Source organism: Conger conger, chromosome 13, assembly GCF_963514075.1.
Source record: "Conger conger chromosome 13, fConCon1.1, whole genome shotgun sequence".
Lineage (NCBI taxonomy): Eukaryota > Metazoa > Chordata > Actinopteri > Anguilliformes > Congridae > Conger > Conger conger.
The window spans coordinates 25,781,781-25,803,134 of NC_083772.1; the positions used below are offsets into that span (position 1 = coordinate 25,781,781).

Consider the following 21,354-nt stretch of genomic DNA (forward strand, 5'->3'; position numbering starts at 1 on the left):
AGAAGGAACTTGCATAAAGCTAGTCAGGGTTGTATATACCCGTCTCAATGGCAATGGCAATGTCTATGGCAAGCGTTGATCGCTTAACAGAAAAAAAAAATCTGTTAAACCTTTCATTCAGAGAGGTTACACGGAACCTGATATCTATATCCTGCATAATAAATCAATAAAGTAATCTCAGTGCGCCGTCTAAAACAGAGGCAACCTAGAACTGACAGTACAATTCGCGTCACACTGGACTGTTCAAACAAAGACTGAAATAGTAAGAAATAAATGACCACATTTTACTGGTTTACTCGCAAAGAGCCCATTATTATTATTGTAAATTTGAGCGTGGGAACAACGTCCAGGAAAAAATTAGCTGCACAACGCTCATCGAGACAAGAGTATCCTAATAATCACACACATCGCTCGATTTGTAAATTACAGTAATTTGTAAAAAGATGATACAATCGACTGTCACATGTGATAATGTACATGCAGCTGGTCTTCATAATGGAATTAGTGGCGTCTAGCCAAATGCCTTTACCGTTGAATAAACTATAAACAATTTTACCCAAAATATGATTTCTCCCAAAAAGGTTATTTTGTGGATGGGTGCAGAAAATGTATATCAGTAGCACTTTCTGTAATTAGAGGAAGAACGTAGTCGTTTCCAGTGGAAACAATGTGAAATCATTTAAACATGAATTTCAATTTGTGCATGTGCCGAAGAGATGCTGAAATGTACAGCTACAGTCGTGGTATTACATTGCTTACAAAATGCTTTTGAGCTCGTATTGAGAGATCGTATCATTTAATTTGGATGAAATAGTTGGGAAAGACTGCCACATCTTTATGTTTTTTTTAGTTAGCGTGGCTTGCTAGCCAGCTAGGATTCTTTCTACAGGTCAGCGACGTACACAAAATGTTTAAAAGATGTCAACAAAAATGGATCGCTACAATTACAAGGAACAACAATTGCAGCGCCCATAGAGAATCATAGTATGAAATATAAACACTTGATCTGTCCGCTTGCTCGCTAGCATTTGGACAAGAACATTTTAACTTCATCACCGTTAAGTTCAGTTCCGCTACAATTTAATTATCGTTCGCCGAAGCTCAGGGCAACGTTTAGCTGGGTTTGCTGGCTGGCTGAAAATACATTCCAGTAATGTTTGCAATTATTTCAATGTCCCCAGCCAGCCAGAAAGCCAACAATCCCTTTCCACAAACCAGACACAGCTCCAAAAACATGCATCCCAACGCTGCATGGGGGCCATCAAATAAGAAACATGGTGATCGTATGTTCTCCAAAACAAAATATTATAAATTTTAGTTTTTAGTGTAATTTCGACTAGCTGGGGCGATAAAGGGGGAAAGAAAAAACTTACCTTTCTCGGTGGAGGCTGCATATTTGAGCATTGACATGAATGGTAAATCCTTTAAGAAGTTAAATAAAATATGAGAAAATCTGCAGCGTTTTAGAGTTTCGCGGTCCCTTAGTAGAGAAAAAGCTAGAGGAAAACAGTACGATCTGAATTGGAATCGGTCAGGCGGCCATGATAAACCAACTCCACACTCGGACTCCTACTGAATACTGCAGAGCTGAGCCAAGCAAAGACAAAATAATAGGCGAGATTGCAATGGAAATTCAGCGGGATTTCCGGTTGAAATGCAGCTCAATGGCGACACCTCGAGGAAATGCTTTGGAAAATTCAAGTAAATTTTGTCTAGGACAGCAGAATACGACGCTGGCAACACAGTGGCAAGGCGCCGCCCTGTGGTGAAAGGTGGATTATCACCTTCCCCTTTTTTTCATAAACATTTTTGTTCACCGCTGCGTCTCCAGACTTGCACAGCAACAAGGAACTGCAGCCGATATGGAGACAATCGATCACAACCAAGCAGTACAGCAGCAAGACAGTCAATCCCAGAGATATAGATTTTCCACCCTTATTGTCCTTTGGGGCATGTTTTTTTTTTTCATTGTGAAACAATTTCCTTTCCCGTTATCAAACGAGAAGACAACAGCATGGACGATTTTTAAAGATGATATTATCACTGATAATACTAATGATGAAGCTACTGATAATGATTATAATATAATGGGAGTGTAACATGTTATTAATAATAATAATAATAATAATAATAATAATAATAATAATAATAATAATAATTATTATTATTATTATAATTATTATTATAATTATAATAATAATTATAATAACAATGTTTTGGTGTACAGTTGTTATGGTATATCAACATGCTGCACTCAAAATATCAGCATTTGAAATAATAGTAATTTATACTATTCTAAAAAACAGTTAATTAAGAGAACATATCTATTTAATATGCTGCAATTTTTATTGTGCTTCTTATTTTTGTTATAACATCTGTCCAACTGCCAATATCTCCAGGCAATTTTATTCCTGAACTGTAACTGTAAAACGGAATGAAAATGAAGGCACCCAAATTCTTGAAGTTAGCAGCATGAAATTGTGGGGTGTCTGGTTTTTCAAGTTCTTCCAGGGTCTCATATCATTCACGTTATTAAACTGACTGAATGAGTCTATAGAAATAAATTTGGCGTCCAGTAAATTATCTGCTCTTGGCCAGAAGCTCCATTACAATGCTTTCATGAACCCCTCAAAATCTGAAATTCATCAGATATTATACATACACACGGACAGCATGGTGTTTTGTCATGAACGAATCCTTTGTAAGTCAGTGGTAGCAGCGCGAGTGTGAGAGTGTGAGAGTCTGATCCCTCCTCTCTCCCCCATACCTTGAGGTTGTTCATTCAACCAGGTGGGTCATTGGAAGTCAGAGTTAATTCAGTGACTGATGGCAGAGAGTTGCCAGAGATGTAATCATTAATGTTTGGGTGTTTATGTAGCCAGTAAGACATTAATCAAAGAGTTTCACTTCTCACCGAACTCAGAAACCCAAAGGCGAGGAAAATGGCTGACTTTCTCAAGGCTCAGTTGCTTTAGAGACACCACTCAATCAGTTAATTTTTTTGTCTTTGTTGTGCACTTTCAGGTGAGTCGGTTTTGATTTCTTGTTTTGCAGTGATTGGCTCAGGTTCTGTCCCAGTGCTCTCTAAGAATGTTAGGAGTGAACACATGGGTGTGTGGGTATTGGGTGCTGATCTCCACTGAATTTAGAATTTTGTACTGTAAACCTGCATAGCTGTGTTACTCTCCAGTGCATGGGGTCACTAATTGGTATCCCGGTGATTCCAATGGACCTTCCAATGGAGTCCTAGAAGGTCTAAAAATATTTTCCCTCTTAATATTTTGTTTATACTTATATTTTTCATAAACTACACATGACATATCGCTGGCAATATTATGATCATTGTCATTTTACTTATATAGATAGACGTTTGCTATACAGTAGATGTGCGATATGGTGGCATGAAGATTTAGACATGATTACATGTGCTAAATTATAAAAACACTGTACTGTTGCCGGTAGTTATAAAGGGGTCCGCAGTCATAGGGTCATCATTTAAAAAGTTCTGAAATCCCTGCTCCAATGCATGTTATCCGGCTTGGTCAATCACGTATAACATTAGGAGGATGATGATGAGGATGACTATTGCCAGCATTCATATATTTGACAGTGGTTGTGGAAGGGAAGGGAATGCCATACTTCCTGTTTGGAAAAACTGAGGAAGATAAGGGGTTTGTCTGCCAGACTCAACCTGCTTTTGAACCAAAACCATCCAATAATAAGCAGGGCAACGGTGAAACATAATGTGTGCTAGAGGCAGTGGAATTCTTCTTATATTTCTAGGAAAACATAACCAATTTTTCTGTATGAGGCCACATCTATACAATAAGCTATGGTTCTGGTGAATGTCAAAATATCATAAAGCCACATGCTTCTAAGGATTAATTGTAATGAAATATATTAAGCTTGTAATTTAAGGGTGTTAAACCGAGGCAAAAAACCATTGACAGCATAATTAATATCTGTGCATCTTGTTACAGTTTCATCATTGAGTTACTTCTAAAGGGCCTGAAAGGCTGATCTCTCAAGCATTTCTGGTGCTTTGTCTCATGATAGTAATTAATAAAATCAGCCTAATTGGGGCTTAAAAGCAAGGAGCTATTCAAACCCACACCATGGCAGTTTTTCTATTACTTTGTCTAATAATATTCCACACCCGTGGCTTTTTTCATTACTTAAAAATATACTTTTGTTCATTACTTTAAACAAATGCAGAACTAAAGAGTGAACCCTTACCATACACAGTTAAGAACAGGCCACTAAGGTAGACACATGAGTATGCCTGGTATTGAATGTCATAGAAGACATTCTGCCCAACCACCCAAGGCGATGGATATCAAACACATGCAAAGTGAATGGCTGGTAGAAGGCTGCCTTATACTGTAAATACCAAAAACCAAACCCTTGTTCTGTCACTGAACTGCCATGAAAATCTTTTTTCATTCCGCGTTCATAGGAATGGGATTTTCAGTCCTTTTTGCAAAGTTTGACTCAAAGCTGTCCAAGTGCGTGACAAGGAATTTGAATGTGTTTGCAGGCTGTGACTTGCCGAGGAGAGCAGCTACGCCTACTGCTTAAGTAGCCGTTGAATAGCTAGGTGTCATAGAAGCAGGGATGCACACCACTGAGGAAGAAGTGTTTATCTCAGTGTGGGAATGCTGCATTAACACACCAGCAATAGAAACTGTGAGTAAAAATCAGTTACAGCAATACTTTACAATGGAACAAAAATCAGAGGGACTGTTGAATTATGACTCGGCTGTTCTTTGTTTTAAAGTTTCCAATCTGAGCAAAACAGAACAGAGACGAACACGTTTTTATCCTAATAATGGCTTTTTTCAGCATTTCGTTTTCGGTGTTTGCTTTTTCCTGGGGCTATGTTCCTCTTTCTAGTCTCCTGTAAGAGGCGGTCAGCACGACAGAAATGACCAGAACAGCCGTTTCGCTGTAATGCACAGCCTTGCCCGAGGTTTGGAAAAAACATTTCCACAGAGGGAGCGTGCCTCCTCACTTTCATTCCCCACATGGGGCCATTCGCAGGTTTCCGAGGGTTTGTTTTCTAGTTTCCATGATAAAAGCGCACAGAAAATGAGACATTTCCAGGGAAGTGACCAGTTTCCATAAAAAGCCTTGGCAGAAGATGGAGATGTCGCCGTGCATTTCTGTCTGATTCTTTGGCGGTTCTCACAGAACACAAGGTAATGAAATCCTGTCCATTGAGGCAGAGTTACAACCCTGTGGACTGTTGCTCATCTTTGGTATTTCGATTTTCAACAGAGAATGACTTAGAGAGCATCACCAGAGAAAAATGCATTGTTACACAGAGCATGGCCAACTCAAAGCCCAAGTGTAGACAATGCTGCGTCACTCCCCCAGTGATATAAAAACAAGCACTGACGGGAAGTGCAATTAAAATTTCAGTACAGAGGACAAGCCGTATGTCCCGGCATGTGCAAACCACCTGGAGGAGATGAATAAGAGGTTTCTGCCCACTGTCTGTTAGGAGTCAGAGCAGCACAAAGGATTTGGAAGGAAACGACACAGGCTGACACCAGCTTTCCTCGACTTGTTGATTAATGACTGTAAAACCTCTGTTCTGTTCAAAGACGAAAATATATATTTTCTTTATGTTCTCAGGCCTGAATGATTCAAGATGGCCAGCCTGAATGCCACCAGAGAGGCAAATGAGAGCAGCCGCTACCGCTGCCCGTTTGACGAGGACTTCAAGTACATCCTCCTGCCAGTGAGCTATGGCCTGGTGTTCGTGGTGGGCCTGGTGCTAAACGTCCTGGCCATGTACGTCATCCTCTTCAGGACCAAGCGCTGGAAGTCCAGCACCATCTACATGTTCAACCTGACGGTCTGCGACACCCTCTACATCCTCACCCTGCCCTTCCTCATCTACTACTACGCCGACGAGAACGACTGGCCTTTCAGCGAGCCCTTCTGCAAGCTCATCCGCTTCCTGTTCTACGCCAACCTCTACGGCAGCATCCTCTTCCTCTCCTGCATCAGCCTGCACCGCTTCCTGGGCGTGTGCTACCCCATGCGCTCGCTACAGTGGGCCAGCGCGCGCTGGGCCCGGCTGGTGTCCGCGGGAGTCTGGGTGGTGGTGCTGGGCTTCCAAGCGCCCATCCTCTACTTCTCGCGCACGCGGGAGTTCGGCGAGGAGAAGACGTGCTACGACACCACCAGCGAGGAGCTCTTCGACGACTTCCTGGTCTACAGCTCGGCCATTTCGGCGCTCTTCTTCTGCGTGCCCTTCATGGTGGTGATGGTGTGCTACGGGCTGATGGTGCGGAAGCTTCTGGAGCCCAGCGCGGGTGGGGCTCACTCGCTGCGTTCCAAGCAGAAGTCCGTGAAGATGATCGTCATCGTCCTGGCTGCCTTCATGCTCTGCTTTCTGCCCTTCCACCTGACGCGCAGTCTGTACTACAGCTTCCGCTACCTGGACGAGAAGATCAGCTGCGACCTCCTGGAGGCCTCCAGCATGGCCTACAAGGTCACTCGCCCGCTGGCCAGCGCCAACAGCTGCCTGGATCCCATCCTCTACTTCCTGTCCGGGCAGGGCTTCCGCAGCAACCTCACCGTCACCAGAAAGACCAAACAGATGCGTAACGCCAGCACTGTGAAGTCGGCCACCACCGAGCTCTGATGGGAGAAGGGATTATGAACTCCTGGACCCTCACCAAAAGAACCTTAGGGCTTACCATAGTGTAGGAAAGGTGGTGAGACGTGCAATGAGGAAGAACAAGAAGTTACAATGTTACAGACTTACAGACAGCAAAGAGGCAAAAGGTCTCCTTTGTTGTGAACGGTGTTTTATCCTCATATGGGTGTCTGTGTTGTGACTGCGCCCACAAAGACCAAGAATGTGAACTTAGGAAGAGATTGCACAATGAAGTGAGATTTGTTGGGGGAAAGTAAAACTACGCACCCTAACAAGCATTTCAAAGCCACCATGATTAATAATTCACAGGCTATAGAATACTGAGATGGGTCCAGGTCGAGGTGAATGTTGGCAGGGAGAGCCTGGCAGTGGTCTATGCTCTCTGTTCCTGGTCCATATAAAATGTGTCAGTGTTCACTCATATTTGGATGGAAAGAGAGACAACTTGCCTGTAGGGGGATTAGATTAAAATGATGAAAATCTACCACTTTGGGAAATCACTGTCTAGAATCTAATCCTGACCATAAACATAACATTGCCCAGGGAGGATGGGTTCCAATGGGCAGGATACTCCTGGACTCATCAGAAAACAAACAGTCTTGGTTGATTGGGATGTACTGTAGTACACATATACCAAAGTAAAAAATATGAAATATTTCAACATATGCCAGTTCCTGCAATGCCGAATTAGCCACTGCAAGCTCAAACTGGTTCCTCACTTTTGGAATTTAAATGTGGGAAGGAAAAAGGATGGCACGAATAATTAAATATGCTGAGAAATATTGTTAAGAGAAACAAATATTCATTTGATGTCTGAAAACATGTTGAGTTTGGCAGCCTGTTTTGTGTTGAATGTCCTTTTAAATGGAAATATCTGTGGGTGAGACATTTATCAGTTTCTCTGTGTGTGAAAAGGCACAGAATGCTTTTTAACTGGTGAAATATGTTGACTTTACATTGAAAAAATCTTAATGTCCTCTTCAGTCAGGCCCCTGAAATGAACACAAAACCTCCCATTATGATGAGTAATATTAGACTGAAAGAAATTAGAAATAGTCTGTGATAAGCTACTAATTTCTACTACAGAAGAAGATAATTAATCTTAATTTGTAGTAGGCCTATACACATTCACCTTTGTAAATGAGCAGGTTTAAAATGCATAATATTTGATAGATTCCCAGGTCTAAAGTGGTCTGATGAGCCTATAGGTATTATCTATTACTATGTTATTAGTTTTGTAAATAATAGAATATTTATTACTACTGTAGGTATGTGGATGTTAGCTTGAGATGTGACCAGCTGACATTCTTAATGCTTTGCGATAAAATATTGTTTTGTTCTAATATTGTTTTACATTAGATTTTTGGAAGTTAATCCGTTTGTCTTCTATTTTTGTTATGACATTTTAAAATTATAAAGATTTTTGCTTTCTTAGCCGACAAATTTCTCCCTGCTTCTGTTTTTAAAAACATTGCGCTGTACTTTTATATCAATCCAAAAAGGTCATGGTGGGAACTGGGTAGGCCTACAGCAGCCTACATTTCTCCAAAGGAGAGGAACTGCACAATAAATAACATACCGTCTCAAATGAATGAAGTCATCATCATAATAGCATCATCATAGCATTGTTTGGTATTTGGAAAACCAGTCCTCCTGAATTGTGTAAAATAGGCCTACAATGTTTGAATCGAAGTGTTGGGGGGGAAATCCATAGGTAATTCTAATAATAAACAAAGCATTTGCATTTTAACCATTGGCACTTTGACACTAAACTTTTCAACTGTTTGTCTGCGTTTTCCCCTGAGCGTCACGCATCAATTAAAATGTCTTTCTTCGTCACCCGTTGTCGCACATCGCGCGCAGCCACACACTGTCAGTAGGCTACATTACTCGCTGAGGTTGAGGGCTTGCGTCAGACATTGACGCCAGTTCGCATCTTCTTAAGGTACAAAGCCTTAGCCTTCTAAGCGCACCTCACTTGCGGTGTACGTTAATTGGTGGATTGCGAAAAGTTCAAGGATTTCTTTTACACCACCTGTAATTGAGATTAAGAACGGGATAGAGCTGAACAAAAAAGGCAAAGCACTAGCAGCGAGCTTCGTATTAGTTTTAATTCATCAAACAAACAACATAATGACGTCGACCGAGTGTTACACGTAGCAAAGAAGAAAACAGAAATCAAAATACGATACCTGGATGTAGGCAACAGTCTAAAGCAACAGATGTGGCGTGGTTGCAATCTGCAAGCGTTTCAGCAGAGGGCGGTCACGTCTAATTCGCCGAGATCATCTGCTGTATCATCGTGACTTTTAAAGGTTTCTTCACATGAGTTTAGTATTTTGCCATTCAGTGTTGGCTCTTGAAAACATTTGCTGCCTGACGTTGGGAGCTGGGAGTGAGTATGGAATCTCCCTTTTGCTGAATAAACATGAGGCTTTTAAATATGTCTGGAGCAATAGAGAACCATTTAAAATTACAAAGAGGGGCTGCAGCAGGACCTCACAAATTTACAAAACTCTTTCAACGCAGTTTCATATTGGTTTTCTATGCCCAGGGTTACTTCTTAATATAACATTGAGTATGCTGATCTATGTGCACAGTGCAGTACATTCCTAAGATGGATCAGAGAAATGTCCTAGACATGTTTGGTACATCACAAGAGGGGCATAATTAGGGAGATGGTCCCATATACCCCTGGTTACAATTCTACTCACTAGTCTCATCACCAAGGAAGATTCCTAAACTGCAAGCTCTCGATTTACTAATCTATTAAAAAGTGAGAAAAGGTGATTTCCCTTGAGAGTGTAAGAAATAAATTGAGACAAATTAAAATAAATTGCTCCTTTATTTAAGTACAAATTTCAATTAAATGGAATATAATAAATAAGAACCTATAAGGTTGGAGAGATGAGTTCATTTTTGTAACAACACTTCAATTCATAACATTTAAAAGAAATGAGAAAACACATGGGAATGTCCAACCAATAAATAGGATCAAATTGAAAATCTTCCATAGCTGAATTGCAAACATACAAAATACAAAAATGACACTATATAAAATGTTAATGTAAACCATCATAACAAAATAGTGATGCCACAGTGAAGTGGAAATGTCTTTTGACGCCTTTCTGCTTTAAGTACTGTAATAAGAAAGGAAACAAAATAATAATAAAAAAAGAGATAACAGATGAGTGTTTCAGTGTGGAGAATGAGACAAACAGTCAGATATGATGACTAGTTGAGCCAATACTACTGGAGATACTACTGCAATAATTGTAAATTATATGAGAATGTGATTTTCACATTCAGTTTTAGTAAAGAGTGCAGAAGGTAACATATCTCCAAGTACCAGAAAATCATGGGTCCTTAGTGGAAAGGCTTGGTGTGCTTACATCAAAAGGGTGTGTGGGTATGTTTTGTGCGTGTGCATTTACAAACGAGGGAAACTAGCCTCCATTACAAATGTGTTAACCGCGCGTAGGGCTAACATACAGCTATTCCTGTCCTGACAATTTATCATTAAAATGTGCGTAACTGTACAGTACTCTGCTTGGGTAAACGCCTACACTTTGCGAGCTAGAATGGAGGTAGGTTTGGACACACAACCCCTAATCCACAACACTGAGGGCTGTGATTGGTTAAACAGAAGCCAGATAATGCCAGAGTCCACCGTGGTACACTAGTGACCACGACCCCACGTGACTAGATACAGTATTGGGGACCTCAAAGATGAGTCTAGCATTAATGTTTCGAACTTCTGAATGCAATTTATGTCCCGTAGAAATGTTTAACAACCCACTGTGCCTAAAGCGACAGTCTCTCTCAGACAGGGGAATATGCTTGACTTCACATGAACCAATGAACCCTATTTAATACTATAGCAACGTCATGTAGGGGGTCACCGGAACCTTGGGCCAGAGGTTTCATCTACCATTTCTGATAAACTACTATGTTGCTTTAACAGTACATTGCATTCAACCAACACAAGTGATCTTTAAAATAAACATTTTTATTCCTGGATTTCTAGCATATACTATACCTCTTTATGAACGTTTTTAAAATCAGTAAGTAGATAGAAATGAGACTTGGGAGGTGTACATATATGAAATCATAAGCTTTGAAGGCTGTGAGAAAACGCCCTGACAACTCTGTGGCACCACAGGACAGGAAGTGACATCACAGTCTGAGATGAAGACACATGAAAAGAGGAAGTCCCAGGCCAAACAACAGCATAGTCAAAAACGTCCGTCATCCTACACCCAAAGCAACCTGGTTGGAAACACTGGGACACAGCAAACTAATGGCAAGCACAAGCACCCTGTATTTCTCCTCCATGTACAGCACAGTTTCAATAAAAAGTGGAGCTGGTCTTTCACCACCCTCTGTACATACGTACAGTAAATTACAGTACAGCTTGTGCTTCTAACAGAGATGTCTGATGCTTGATGAAAATGTAAAGCAGTTTTTTTTCACATGAACACCATTCTATACTTTGTGAAGAAAGGAAAATCAAATGATGCTATATGCTACTAGGTCCTGCACCATGTCAGTTTGTTCAAATGAAACCTGTGGATGCTTGTCTTTTGTTAACAGAAACTGTACTTCACCAGTACTAAATTACATTCCACTTTGTGAAAAAGGTCCATTACTTTGCTGGTCATGATCGGAATTAAAAAAAGTTCAAGTGGACTAAAACTTCATTTCTTTAAAAACCATGATTGAAAGACAGTTTTCAGCTCTTTTTCTGTAATACTAGGGAGAGCTGGCTGGCATGCAGGGTTTCCTGTTTGTAGTGACCTTTTATTTTTTTTCTATTGCAGTTTAGAATTCACTACCACAGGTCAAAGCCCTGACTAGCGTCATTCGGAAGCACTAACAAAGCAAATAATATCGCTTTTTTATTTTCTTGTCTCTGCTTCTGAACTAGAAGCTCATTGCTTATTATTATCATAATTATAGTGTAATAAATATGCAATTAGCAGACTTCAGGGTGCTGCCGGGGGAAGCTCTCCCCCAGGGTCCAGGCCGGAGCCTTCGGGGGTCGGCTCTGTCACCCCCACCGCTCCCCGTGCTGCCCAGCGAGACAGTCATCTCTTTCCCCGATTAGCTGTTGACCTGCGGAGGAAGAGAGAAAGGCGTGTGAGTGCCAAACAGCAAGGAGCTCTTACTCGGATGTGATAGGCCTGGAGGGGGCGGAGGCAGGGTAACCCCCGCCTCCTTTCCGGCGGCCATTTTGAAGGGTCGCTCTCCACCGTGCTGGAAACATCCCCAGGGTGGTAGGTTCTTCTGAAGCTGGCTCTGTGGGTTAATGTCTCATTACACAGCGCTAAACGATACTAAAATGGTCCATGGGGCTGTCGGGTGTGCTTGTCCATAAAGGCGTCTTTCCACCCGTCGGGTTCAGAAGGGAACGAGGAGATGCAAATGATCACTGTTCCCATTTGTAAGCAAATGTACTACTTTTTATTGGACTGCCGTCTGTGTGACGCAGTTGCCTGATTCCTCTGAGTGCCTGTCTGTAACGGGCCTATTTCAGGGTTGAGAAGTACCGCCTCTGGCCAGAACACTGGACTGCAACCGATAGTCCCGGACCAGTGATTGGAGCAGAAAAAGGTCACTGTCAAATTAGGATTCTGAGCTGAACATCTGAAATCGGCTTTCAAAGTGAAGTCGTGCCTTTCATCATTACAACGAACAATGCTCATGGGTGCTATTGAATGCAAAGAGTAACATACTAAAATTGTTCTCTAGAAATGCTTATGTGAACAAGGCTTTGATTAGGAAGCAGATAAGCAGCAAGAAAAGAAGAAAACAAAAAATAAAACTAGTCTGAATTTCTGAGTAAATGTGTGCTGCTTGATGCCTTAAATTCCTTTAAAAGGGGAGCCATTTTCCTGAGTCAGCACCCATGGGTCACGCACCCGGCCTTCCCTGTTACACCTTGATAAACGAACCCCTGTCAGGGACTGGGGGGTATTTGGCATTTTAAATTGAACGGCTAAATTATGCCTCCATTTTGGAAGGGTTTCCAGGACGACGGAAGTGCTGAGAGCAAAAGTTCTGTTCTGGGAAAATACAATGGGGGTCAGGAACAAACTGAAATTACTCCTGGATGGGAGTAAAGTAATCCCTTTCCTGACATTTATCACCAGTGTGCGTGTGCGTGTGTGTGTGTGAGGCACTCGTTGGCGCAGTTCTTTTGTCCTGTTGGTGCAAGGGAACGAGGATTTACAGAGATGAAGAAAGAGCAGAGAGGAGTGTATGAGAGGTGAGAGGACATAACAGACTTGCCCTTGCTTATATAACCATACTACAGCTATTTTGACACGAGAGAATGTTTTGCACTTGACGAGCCGCAGTCTTCACCCAAAATATGCAGCTGTCTGTAATGCCCACACCGCTGTAGACAAAACTACAACTGCACTGCTGTAGCCAAAACTACAACTGCACTCTCAAACACAAAACTACACCCTACACTCGGGTACACAAAACAACTGCACTGCTGTAGACAAAACTACAACCGCACTCTCAAACACAAAACTACACCCTACACTGGTGTACAGAAAACAACTGTACTGCTGTAGACAAAACTAAAAATGCACTCTGGTACACCAACCTACACCTGCACCAAGGTACACAAATAGACACGTAAACTCTGGTACACAAATGGACATGTACACTCTGGTAAACAAATCGACACGTACACTCTGGTACACCAATCTACACTTGCGCTCTGGTAGACAAATGTACAACAGCACTCCACAATCCAGTGTCAGTGTCCTAGACAATGTATCTATTTAAAAAGGAAACAGTGCTGCAAACAAAAGCAGTGCGAGCGGTCATTAATATTTCATTGAGTCTCAGCAGTGTTCGTTCTGGTGGAAATGCTTGATTGTAAAGCTGAGTGTACACACAGCGAGTGTTCTCTGGCAGACCCTCAACACCACAGCAATAGAAGGCCCAGAATAGCTCCACTCATTCAGAGTAACACCAGAATACATGGAAGGGCTAGACTACTACAATAAACAGGATAAATGGCAGTATAATAATAATAATAATAATAATGATAATAATAATAATAATAATAATAATAATTATAATAATTATAATAATAATAATAATAATAATAATGTGTTGGAATATACATAGCAAAATATTTTTAATCAACCCTAAAATGTCAGGTACATATCCTTGTATGAACATACAAGACCAATTTAAGTGCTGTTTTGGAAAGAAAAGAGGGGAAAAAAGTGTGTATAGTATATCTAAGCTCTACCCAGCACCAACCACCACCAGTGAATTAGCATAATGCCAGTTACCTTTCAGATGACCAGATTGGTTTCTCCCAGCCTTATGACAAACTTTCGGTCCTGAAATAATCGAAAAGCTTTTCAGCACAACTGCTTCAGAACAACCTTTAGGCCAGCCTCAAGAACAATACCACTATTGTGTGCGTCAATATTCAAGCCTACACATTGTGGGTCAATGAACTAGTGGGTCACTGAGTCCTAATGTAACTCTGACAGGAACAGCAGTGGAGAATGGCTGAGGAACTTCCTCAAGCTCAGTTCACACAGTTTCCGGTCAGAGGAACAGGAAAAGCCCACGGCTTTTAGCGGGCCGGCTGGGGCTCCAGGCCTCACGGGCAGCCCGGTTCCTGCTGCGATTGTTTGGCCGGGCTTGAGCGGACGTGATGCTCACCTCCTGCTTGCTCTTGGTCCAGGAGGAGGAGATGGAGGAGATCCCCAGGAGAGACTGGTCCTCCGCCGCCTCGGCGTGGGAGGTGTCCACCGAGTCGGTGTCGCTGGACTCTGGCGGGGTCAGCTCCAGAGACGAGGACCTCTGCTCTGGGATCTGGGCCACCTGGAACCTGTCCACCAATCGGAGGCACGGCTGTCAGAGCCAACACAAGAGGCATCGAAAGTACCGAGCCCTTACCCTCAAAACAAGACCATGTGGATTGGGGCGCATTTGCTTTGCTGATGAATTTCACACTTTCAAATGTGGCACATTTTTGATAAACCAGCACAGAAAAGTTCTGGCGTTGTGAGAACTGATCTGACCGATTGAAGTCGAATACAGGACATTGGATGGATATTTCTGACATAATATAGAGGTAAATGATCTCTTGATAATACGTTTCAGTGCGTCTACAGCTCTCTACAAAAGCGGGGGCCACACTGGGGGTGACATCACTATGCACACGCTCAGAGCGGTGACCCGCGGGACAGGAGGAGGAGGAGGACTATGAGGCGAGGGGCTGTTTCTGACCTGCCCACAGACAGGATGGTGACCTCCCCGGGCAGGGGGGTCTTGGTGCAGGGGGTCTTGGTGCTGGGCGCGGTGCTCTTCTGGGCCTCCGCAGGTGGCAGTAGTAGCTCGGGCCACTTCTTCTGGCTGCAGCGGGAGCAGCAGTTGCCCGCCCTGGAGGCCAGTCCGTTGATGGTGTGGAGGTGGTGCTGGTGGGGGCAGAGACGGGGCAGGGAGCGGAACTGGTGGGGCAGGTGGGGCAGGACCGGGAACCTGCGGGTGGAAGGGCAGGGGGCAGCAGTGTGAGGCAGTGTCTAGAGTAGGGATGTTATTTGGTTCATCGGTTGCTCGTTTGAATTTTTTTTTTTTTTTAAGATAATGCAAACAAATAATTAGGAACAGTCATTTCCAAACAATTACAATTTTCTCAGAATTTGTATGCTAAAACCGCATACAAAATGTACATTACACTTCCTTTAGACAAACTAATTCATGGCATACATCTCTGACTTTACAGTCATGTGGCTCTCCTGGCAGCCACAATGAAGAGAAATGAGTGTAGTCAGTCAATCGCAGAGCTATTTTATGCAACCAAATGACACTGTAAAGTTGTAAAGATTATGTGGTAAATTACTGTTTAATAAAATATATAGGTGGAACGCTTATAACAACATAAAAAGCAATGAATCCTAACATTACTATCGGTATCACACAGCGATCGTGATCTCACCACTAACCTCTGACGCTAACCTTGTTCATTCTATCTCAGACTTTACACTGAGTGTTGTTAGGTGATTACAAAAAAAGGCTACTATATGGCAGCTAACACTGAAGCGCGTTGGGTAACTTGGGCTCATGAGTGCTATACAGGTATAATGACAGAGATAACGATGTGTGCCTGTCTCGAACATCTGTCCCTTCCAAGAGAGTATTCTCAGACGCAGGTCTCATCGTCAACAGAATACGCACTGGTTTGACTATTAATATGTTGGCATGCTAATATATTTCTGAACAAAAATGCGTAAATTAGCAAGCTAACACAGTTGCTTGTTTGGCAGAATGCAACCTCGTCAGCTTAAGGAAGAAAACCGCGGCTGTATATGCCCCGGTATTTTCAGGAAGGCATTCAGCCCCAGCGCGACGCTCGCCGCAGAGAGTGAAAAGAGCTCTGTGCTTCACACTCGTGCTGCACGCGCTGCTTCACAGTTCTAGAAACGCTTTAACGCCGGTTATTTTCCATCCGGGGGTCAACTCCGGCCCTTGTCTATCCTGCACAAAGAGACAATGGGCTAGCCATTATGCAAGCACTCTGACATGGCGGGTTTTCAGCAGATATTTCATGGGAGGGTTTAGGTGAGGGGTGTGAGGGGGGGGTGGGGATCAGGCGCAACACCATGCACCAATAGGATCACATACCGTGGAATGAAACGTATGAGCGACTAACTAGTTTATTTTTAGCATTGTCACTGCAGGGCGCTACGGCAACGACACCATCATGTCCCTACAGCCGAGACACCGTCCCATCCCCCGGAACATGCTGGAATCTAAAGAAACGCAGGCCCACTCGGCCTACAGTTCCACACCAGCCATTTTTCTCACCTCACTCATTTTATTCCTGCCTTTCATTCTTAAACAGTTGAACACGTTTCCGGATTTGCCATCATCAGCGTTTCGTGATGTGACAGATACACTGACGGGACCAAAACGAATCGATTTTCCAGCCCATTTAATTGACAATCCCATCCATTGGTACATATAGACGCTGATCAAAGCTAGTTTCTGCCACTGTGGGACAGCTGCCAGTGGAGCAGTGCCTCATTGGACAGGAATGTGACGGGTTGATTATGGCTGTAATCACTCGGTGTCTCGCCAACCTCGGATGTCCTTCCTCGAGGCACCAGATCATAACACGGACAGGAAGCGCGGCTTAAGGCTGGATGGTGTACACGAGGCTGCCGGCCTGATCACAGAGGGATGACCCCCACCGTCTCCCGAGCTACGTGCGGGCGACGGCGTTTTTACCGCACTGCAGTGGAGTCAAAGCCTCCGCTGCTGTCTGCGAATGACTTTCCCCTGAGGCGCCACCAGGCATTTCCTGCTTCAGCTCGGCTACCGTGGTAACTTCACACCTACCCTTTTCAGGTTGTCTCATTGGTCATCAAGTGGGCAGGCCCTCCCTCCTGCCGATGATGTGAGAGGCATTGCTCTCAGTGAGTTCGGAGAGGCAGTAATCACATCTATGTGTCACCCCAGTGAATACTGTCTGACGTGTAGAAGTCACTTTACAAGGATCTTTTTCAGTAAGCTTCTTGGACACAGGAACTATGGGCGCTGCAGTGATGGCAGCGCCCCATCTGGAAAAGGGGTTGGTGCTTAGGGGTGCTTGAGAACCGAAATGGTAACATCAATGGGGAATGGCATAACCCATGCCAATGAGGAATAAAGTGGTTTGTGCTGGTATCTGGTAAAATGCAGAGGTTGATGGGAAAGAACCCCGTAAGTAGGTCATGTGAGTGTGGATAATGAAAGGTTCTCACTTGATTGATGAGGCTTTGCTGATGGACATCTGTTTGCTCTCATACTCCAGGAGAAGCTGTTCCAGAGCAGCGGCATTCTCTGAAACAGACAGTACACAGAACACACAGTTCACTACAAACTGTAAAACATACAGACACACACACACAAAACACACAGACATCTCCATTTTGCTATTTCTGAATTGGATTCATGATTAGAAAGACTGAATCATCAGCCGTTTACTGCCAATATTGAATCGTTCTGTGACTAATCAGGTATTTTTAAAACGTGGCAAATATGATGCAATACAAAAAGTGTTCCAAATTTCCTGAAAGGTTTACAGGCACAATGCAGACAGGGATCCACACAGTCAGTGCTTTTGGGACACTGTTCCTGGGGCTCGTTGCTTTACTGCAAGCTCATGGCAGGTGCAGGTGGTTGAGTGTACCTTTCTTCTCTGTGATGAGACGCACCAGCACGCTAATGGTGTCTTCATTGGAGTCGTCCACAATGAACGGACCGGTATTACCTGCCAGACACAGAAAACCAGGCTTGTTAACCAACCCTTTTCTGACAACACTGCAGGAACGCGATAATGTCAGTATAATGTCAACGTCATCACTCGGCTTGCTTTGACAGATGTGTCGGTCTACTGTCCCATTCCATATTCTCCCAAGACCAGGAAATTCTATTCTGTCCCCTGTAGGTGACACACACCTCTGGTCTTAATCTCAAGAACCATAAATATTTGTAGTGCAACACTTGATGAACACAAAATGAAAATACTTAATTTTCTGCCAGATCTCAGGAGGCTATAAGCTTTCAGAAGAGTGCTTATAGCTTTCAGATGAACATGAAATCAATCTTGCATGTAATTGCACCTTCAATATAATGAGCGTTTGGGTGAAAAGCCACATCAAACTAATTAATAGTGAGACTTCTCATTAGGTACTCTACTTAAATTGTATTAAGTAAATTTCCCCAGGTGAAGCTCTACCCTTCAACTACTTCCTTCAAGCCTAGTACTATTTCATATTCCACACTAGTTCCAACAGCAACCTAAAATCATTATCTTTATTATCGCTTAAAAAGAAACGTGTTGGAATTCATTATGTAATGATGTATGTAATGTATTCGATGTAATTTAAGCACAGGAACATGTTTGTTGTGGCCAAACAGTTCAGTCAGAAAACACTATAATGATGACCCAGGGAAGACTGGCCGTACATTCCCCATGAGTTTGTAATTCAGAGGACAACAATGCTAGCTCAATGTGAGAAGCAGCACTGGCTCTGTGAACAGGTTCTGTCAGTCTATTCTGAGCGGGCAGACCTGGAGGACCTTGTGTATGAGAACAGGGTCTCCATGGCAACCAGGGCCTTCCCACAGTTCCAGAGGACAGCAGATGGGAGCAGAACAGCTCACTCAGCTGGAACTTCTATTCAGGCCTTCAGCAGGGCCCTCCCCCTCCCTGACTAAAAGTGCTAACTTTTGTGTTCTGAATTGTTATTTTAATCAATTCAAACCTTTTGTTCCTCTTAATCATTCGATTTCTCCCAGTCTCTCCCTCCAACACTCAAACACACATAAATATGCATGAAAACACATGCATGCATGCATGCTCACTCACTCACTCTCACGCTCGAACACTCACTCTCTCTCTCACTCACTCTCTCTCTCTCACACTATACAACACACAATATAAATAAAGGGGTTCTCAGCAACAGTCACCTGGACAAACAAAGCAAATGCAAGTTAAGTCTCTCTTCAATTTCAATCAGACAGAGTAGCTTCAAAATGGCCGCCTACATAGAGCCACAGAGGAGCTCCAGCCTCTGGCCACTTCACAGCTCCGTCACCATTACCCTGCCATGAGACACCACACCAGCGCTGTCTCTCAGGAGACTGGAGCTCAGCAGCTCTGTGTGAGACAAGCCCGGGCACTTCCTCCGCTGGCCCCCAAACCAGCCAGAACCGGGCCTGACCGCCCCGCACACGGCCACCCCCATCTCTATGGGAACATAGGCATCTTTAGAGCTCAGAGTCTGACTGTGCAGAGAGAAGAGCAGTTATGTAAGTGTGCTCGACGGGAAGGCCTCTGGGCTGCTTTCTGGAGGGAACCGGTGACGCAGGGAAGAGAGTGATCTATCCCCTGCCCCATCCTGCTGAACCACTCCACCAATCGCAGCGCAGACTGTGGAGTGAATGTCAGCGGCTGTATTGTTATTTGAGGCAGTTTGGATGGATGGGTCTGACAGCGTCTCCTTGGGGGAAGAGGGCTGGGGGTTGGCCCTATCCCTGGGGAGCGGAGAGGTGGTAAACGGTAAAATACAGGGTGTGAACAGGGCCTGCGGTCTGGGCAGGGCCCCCACTCCTCTCCCATTCCCAGGAAAATTCTCATTCAAATCACTCTTATTATCATGATAAACACTAGGCCCTGCACTACTAAAGTGCACACATCATATTAATAGCTCAATACATGAGAAAAAACAGGAATGGGAGATTCAACCACATCATCCGTCTATCGGTCTCCCATCTTTTCCCCCTCTCTGCACCCACCTCTCTCTCTCCTCTCTCTCTCCCTCTCTCATACTGTACATACAGTATATTCAGCCCAACTGCAGCGTTCCTCTGCAGAACAGACATGCTGCAGTATCTTGCCCTCACAAACAAGGCCATGCCCAGGCCAAACCCAGACCAAACCCAGGCCAGGCTCTGAAGCCCAATCCGCAACCAAAACCCAATGCAAACTCACCCAGACCACACTAGAAACTCAGTCTTTAACTATTTTCATATTACATAACCTTACATTTAAATATTGAAGTTATTTTCCAAGCAAAGGCACTGAAGCCAGGGTATGTGAAGCTGTCTCGGCCGGGTTTCCCTAACAAATATTAAGTTACCAAATTCTCCTAGATGACACCTCACTAAATATGAAAGATCTGCCAAAAAAACTAAAATATTACCCAGAAATTAAGACAAAAATAGTTACGGTCATATTCATCTGGAACAGGATATACCAGGCCTTCATGGCTTATTTTCACTCTGTGGCTAATGTGAGCCACGGCTTCCCATGATGCAAGAGAGCAGATCACAGGAAGTGAAGAAAGATGCATACATCTGTGAGCACACAGTGTGCCCTCACTCCAACTGTCAAACATCATCTGATACACACATATTACTTTAAAAATACAAATCCTTTTATACAAGATCACCATTCACTTCACCAAAAACATACATTTTAGCTGGACATGCCTCCCAGGAGCCCATCATGCCCCACCACAGAGTTGAGCAGGCTCCACCATAGAGACCATCAGGCCCCACCACAGAGCTGAGCAGGCTCCACCGTAGAGACCATCAGGCCCCACCACAGAGCTGAGCAGGCTCCACCGTAGAGACCATCAGGCCCCACCACAGAGCTGAGCAGGCTCCACCATAGAGACTGCTGCTCACAGCACAATGTCCAGGTCTGTGCACACGTCACCCGGTGATGGAAATGTGGGGTTGGCCAGAGACCCGAGGCGACTTAATTGAATAATTGATTTTGGAAAGCCGAGCTGCTGCTGGAGAACGATTCCACAACAAACAGTCACTCGAGACGGGGGCTCGCTGGAAACGCAAGACAAGGACGGAATAAAAACAAAACCGGCGCCCTGCAAGCGTGTCTCACAGATTCCACCTCAATCATCTGCACACATGGCCCAATATGCAGTTTCATACAGCCCAAAATATACTGCCAGCAAGGAAATGATCAGCCTCAGACACGGACACATTTTGAGTTTGATGTTGAGGAAATATCTTTGCAAATGGGCCAAATATTAAGCACCTGTTCAAGTACTACATTCACACCTCCAAGATACCCCTTTAATTTGCAGCACACCAAATACCACTGAAGTTCACACCAATTTCATATTTAT

At 43.7% G+C, this 21,354-nt stretch overlaps 3 protein-coding genes across 9 annotated transcripts in view; 1 reads left to right on the forward strand and 2 right to left on the reverse strand.

The window, feature by feature from the left end:
• LOC133107831 (F-BAR and double SH3 domains protein 2-like) overlaps positions 1 to 1,582 on the reverse strand; it is a 68,578-nt gene extending 66,996 nt beyond the window's left edge. For all 4 annotated transcript variants that reach the window (XM_061217047.1, XM_061217045.1, XM_061217044.1 and 1 more), the window contains exon 1: positions 1,374 to 1,582. In XM_061217047.1, coding sequence (XP_061073031.1) covers positions 1,374 to 1,394 — 21 coding nt within the window. In that variant the 5' untranslated portion in view covers positions 1,395 to 1,582. The remainder of the gene's footprint in view (positions 1 to 1,373) is intronic.
• A 4,071-nt stretch (positions 1,583 to 5,653) lies between these two features.
• Positions 5,654 to 6,655, forward strand: LOC133107478 (P2Y purinoceptor 2-like). Its single transcript, XM_061216466.1, has one exon. It carries the CDS (start codon positions 5,654 to 5,656, stop codon positions 6,653 to 6,655), a length of 1,002 nt encoding a protein of 333 aa, XP_061072450.1.
• Positions 6,656 to 9,496: 2,841 nt separating this feature from the next.
• The window catches only part of relt (RELT TNF receptor), a 31,481-nt gene continuing 19,623 nt past the window's right edge, over positions 9,497 to 21,354 (reverse strand). For 3 of the 4 annotated variants that reach the window (XM_061218192.1, XM_061218193.1, XM_061218194.1), the window contains 6 exons: positions 17,886 to 17,966; positions 17,458 to 17,536; positions 14,942 to 15,193; positions 14,372 to 14,540; positions 13,990 to 14,040; positions 9,497 to 11,785 (listed from right to left, as the gene is read on the reverse strand). In XM_061218192.1, the coding sequence (XP_061074176.1) occupies positions 13,993 to 14,040; positions 14,372 to 14,540; positions 14,942 to 15,193; positions 17,458 to 17,536; positions 17,886 to 17,966 (629 nt within the window). In that variant the 3' untranslated portion in view covers positions 9,497 to 11,785; positions 13,990 to 13,992. The remainder of the gene's footprint in view (positions 11,786 to 13,989; positions 14,041 to 14,371; positions 14,541 to 14,941; positions 15,194 to 17,457; positions 17,537 to 17,885; positions 17,967 to 21,354) is intronic. The other variant, XM_061218195.1, reaches the window with a different exon arrangement.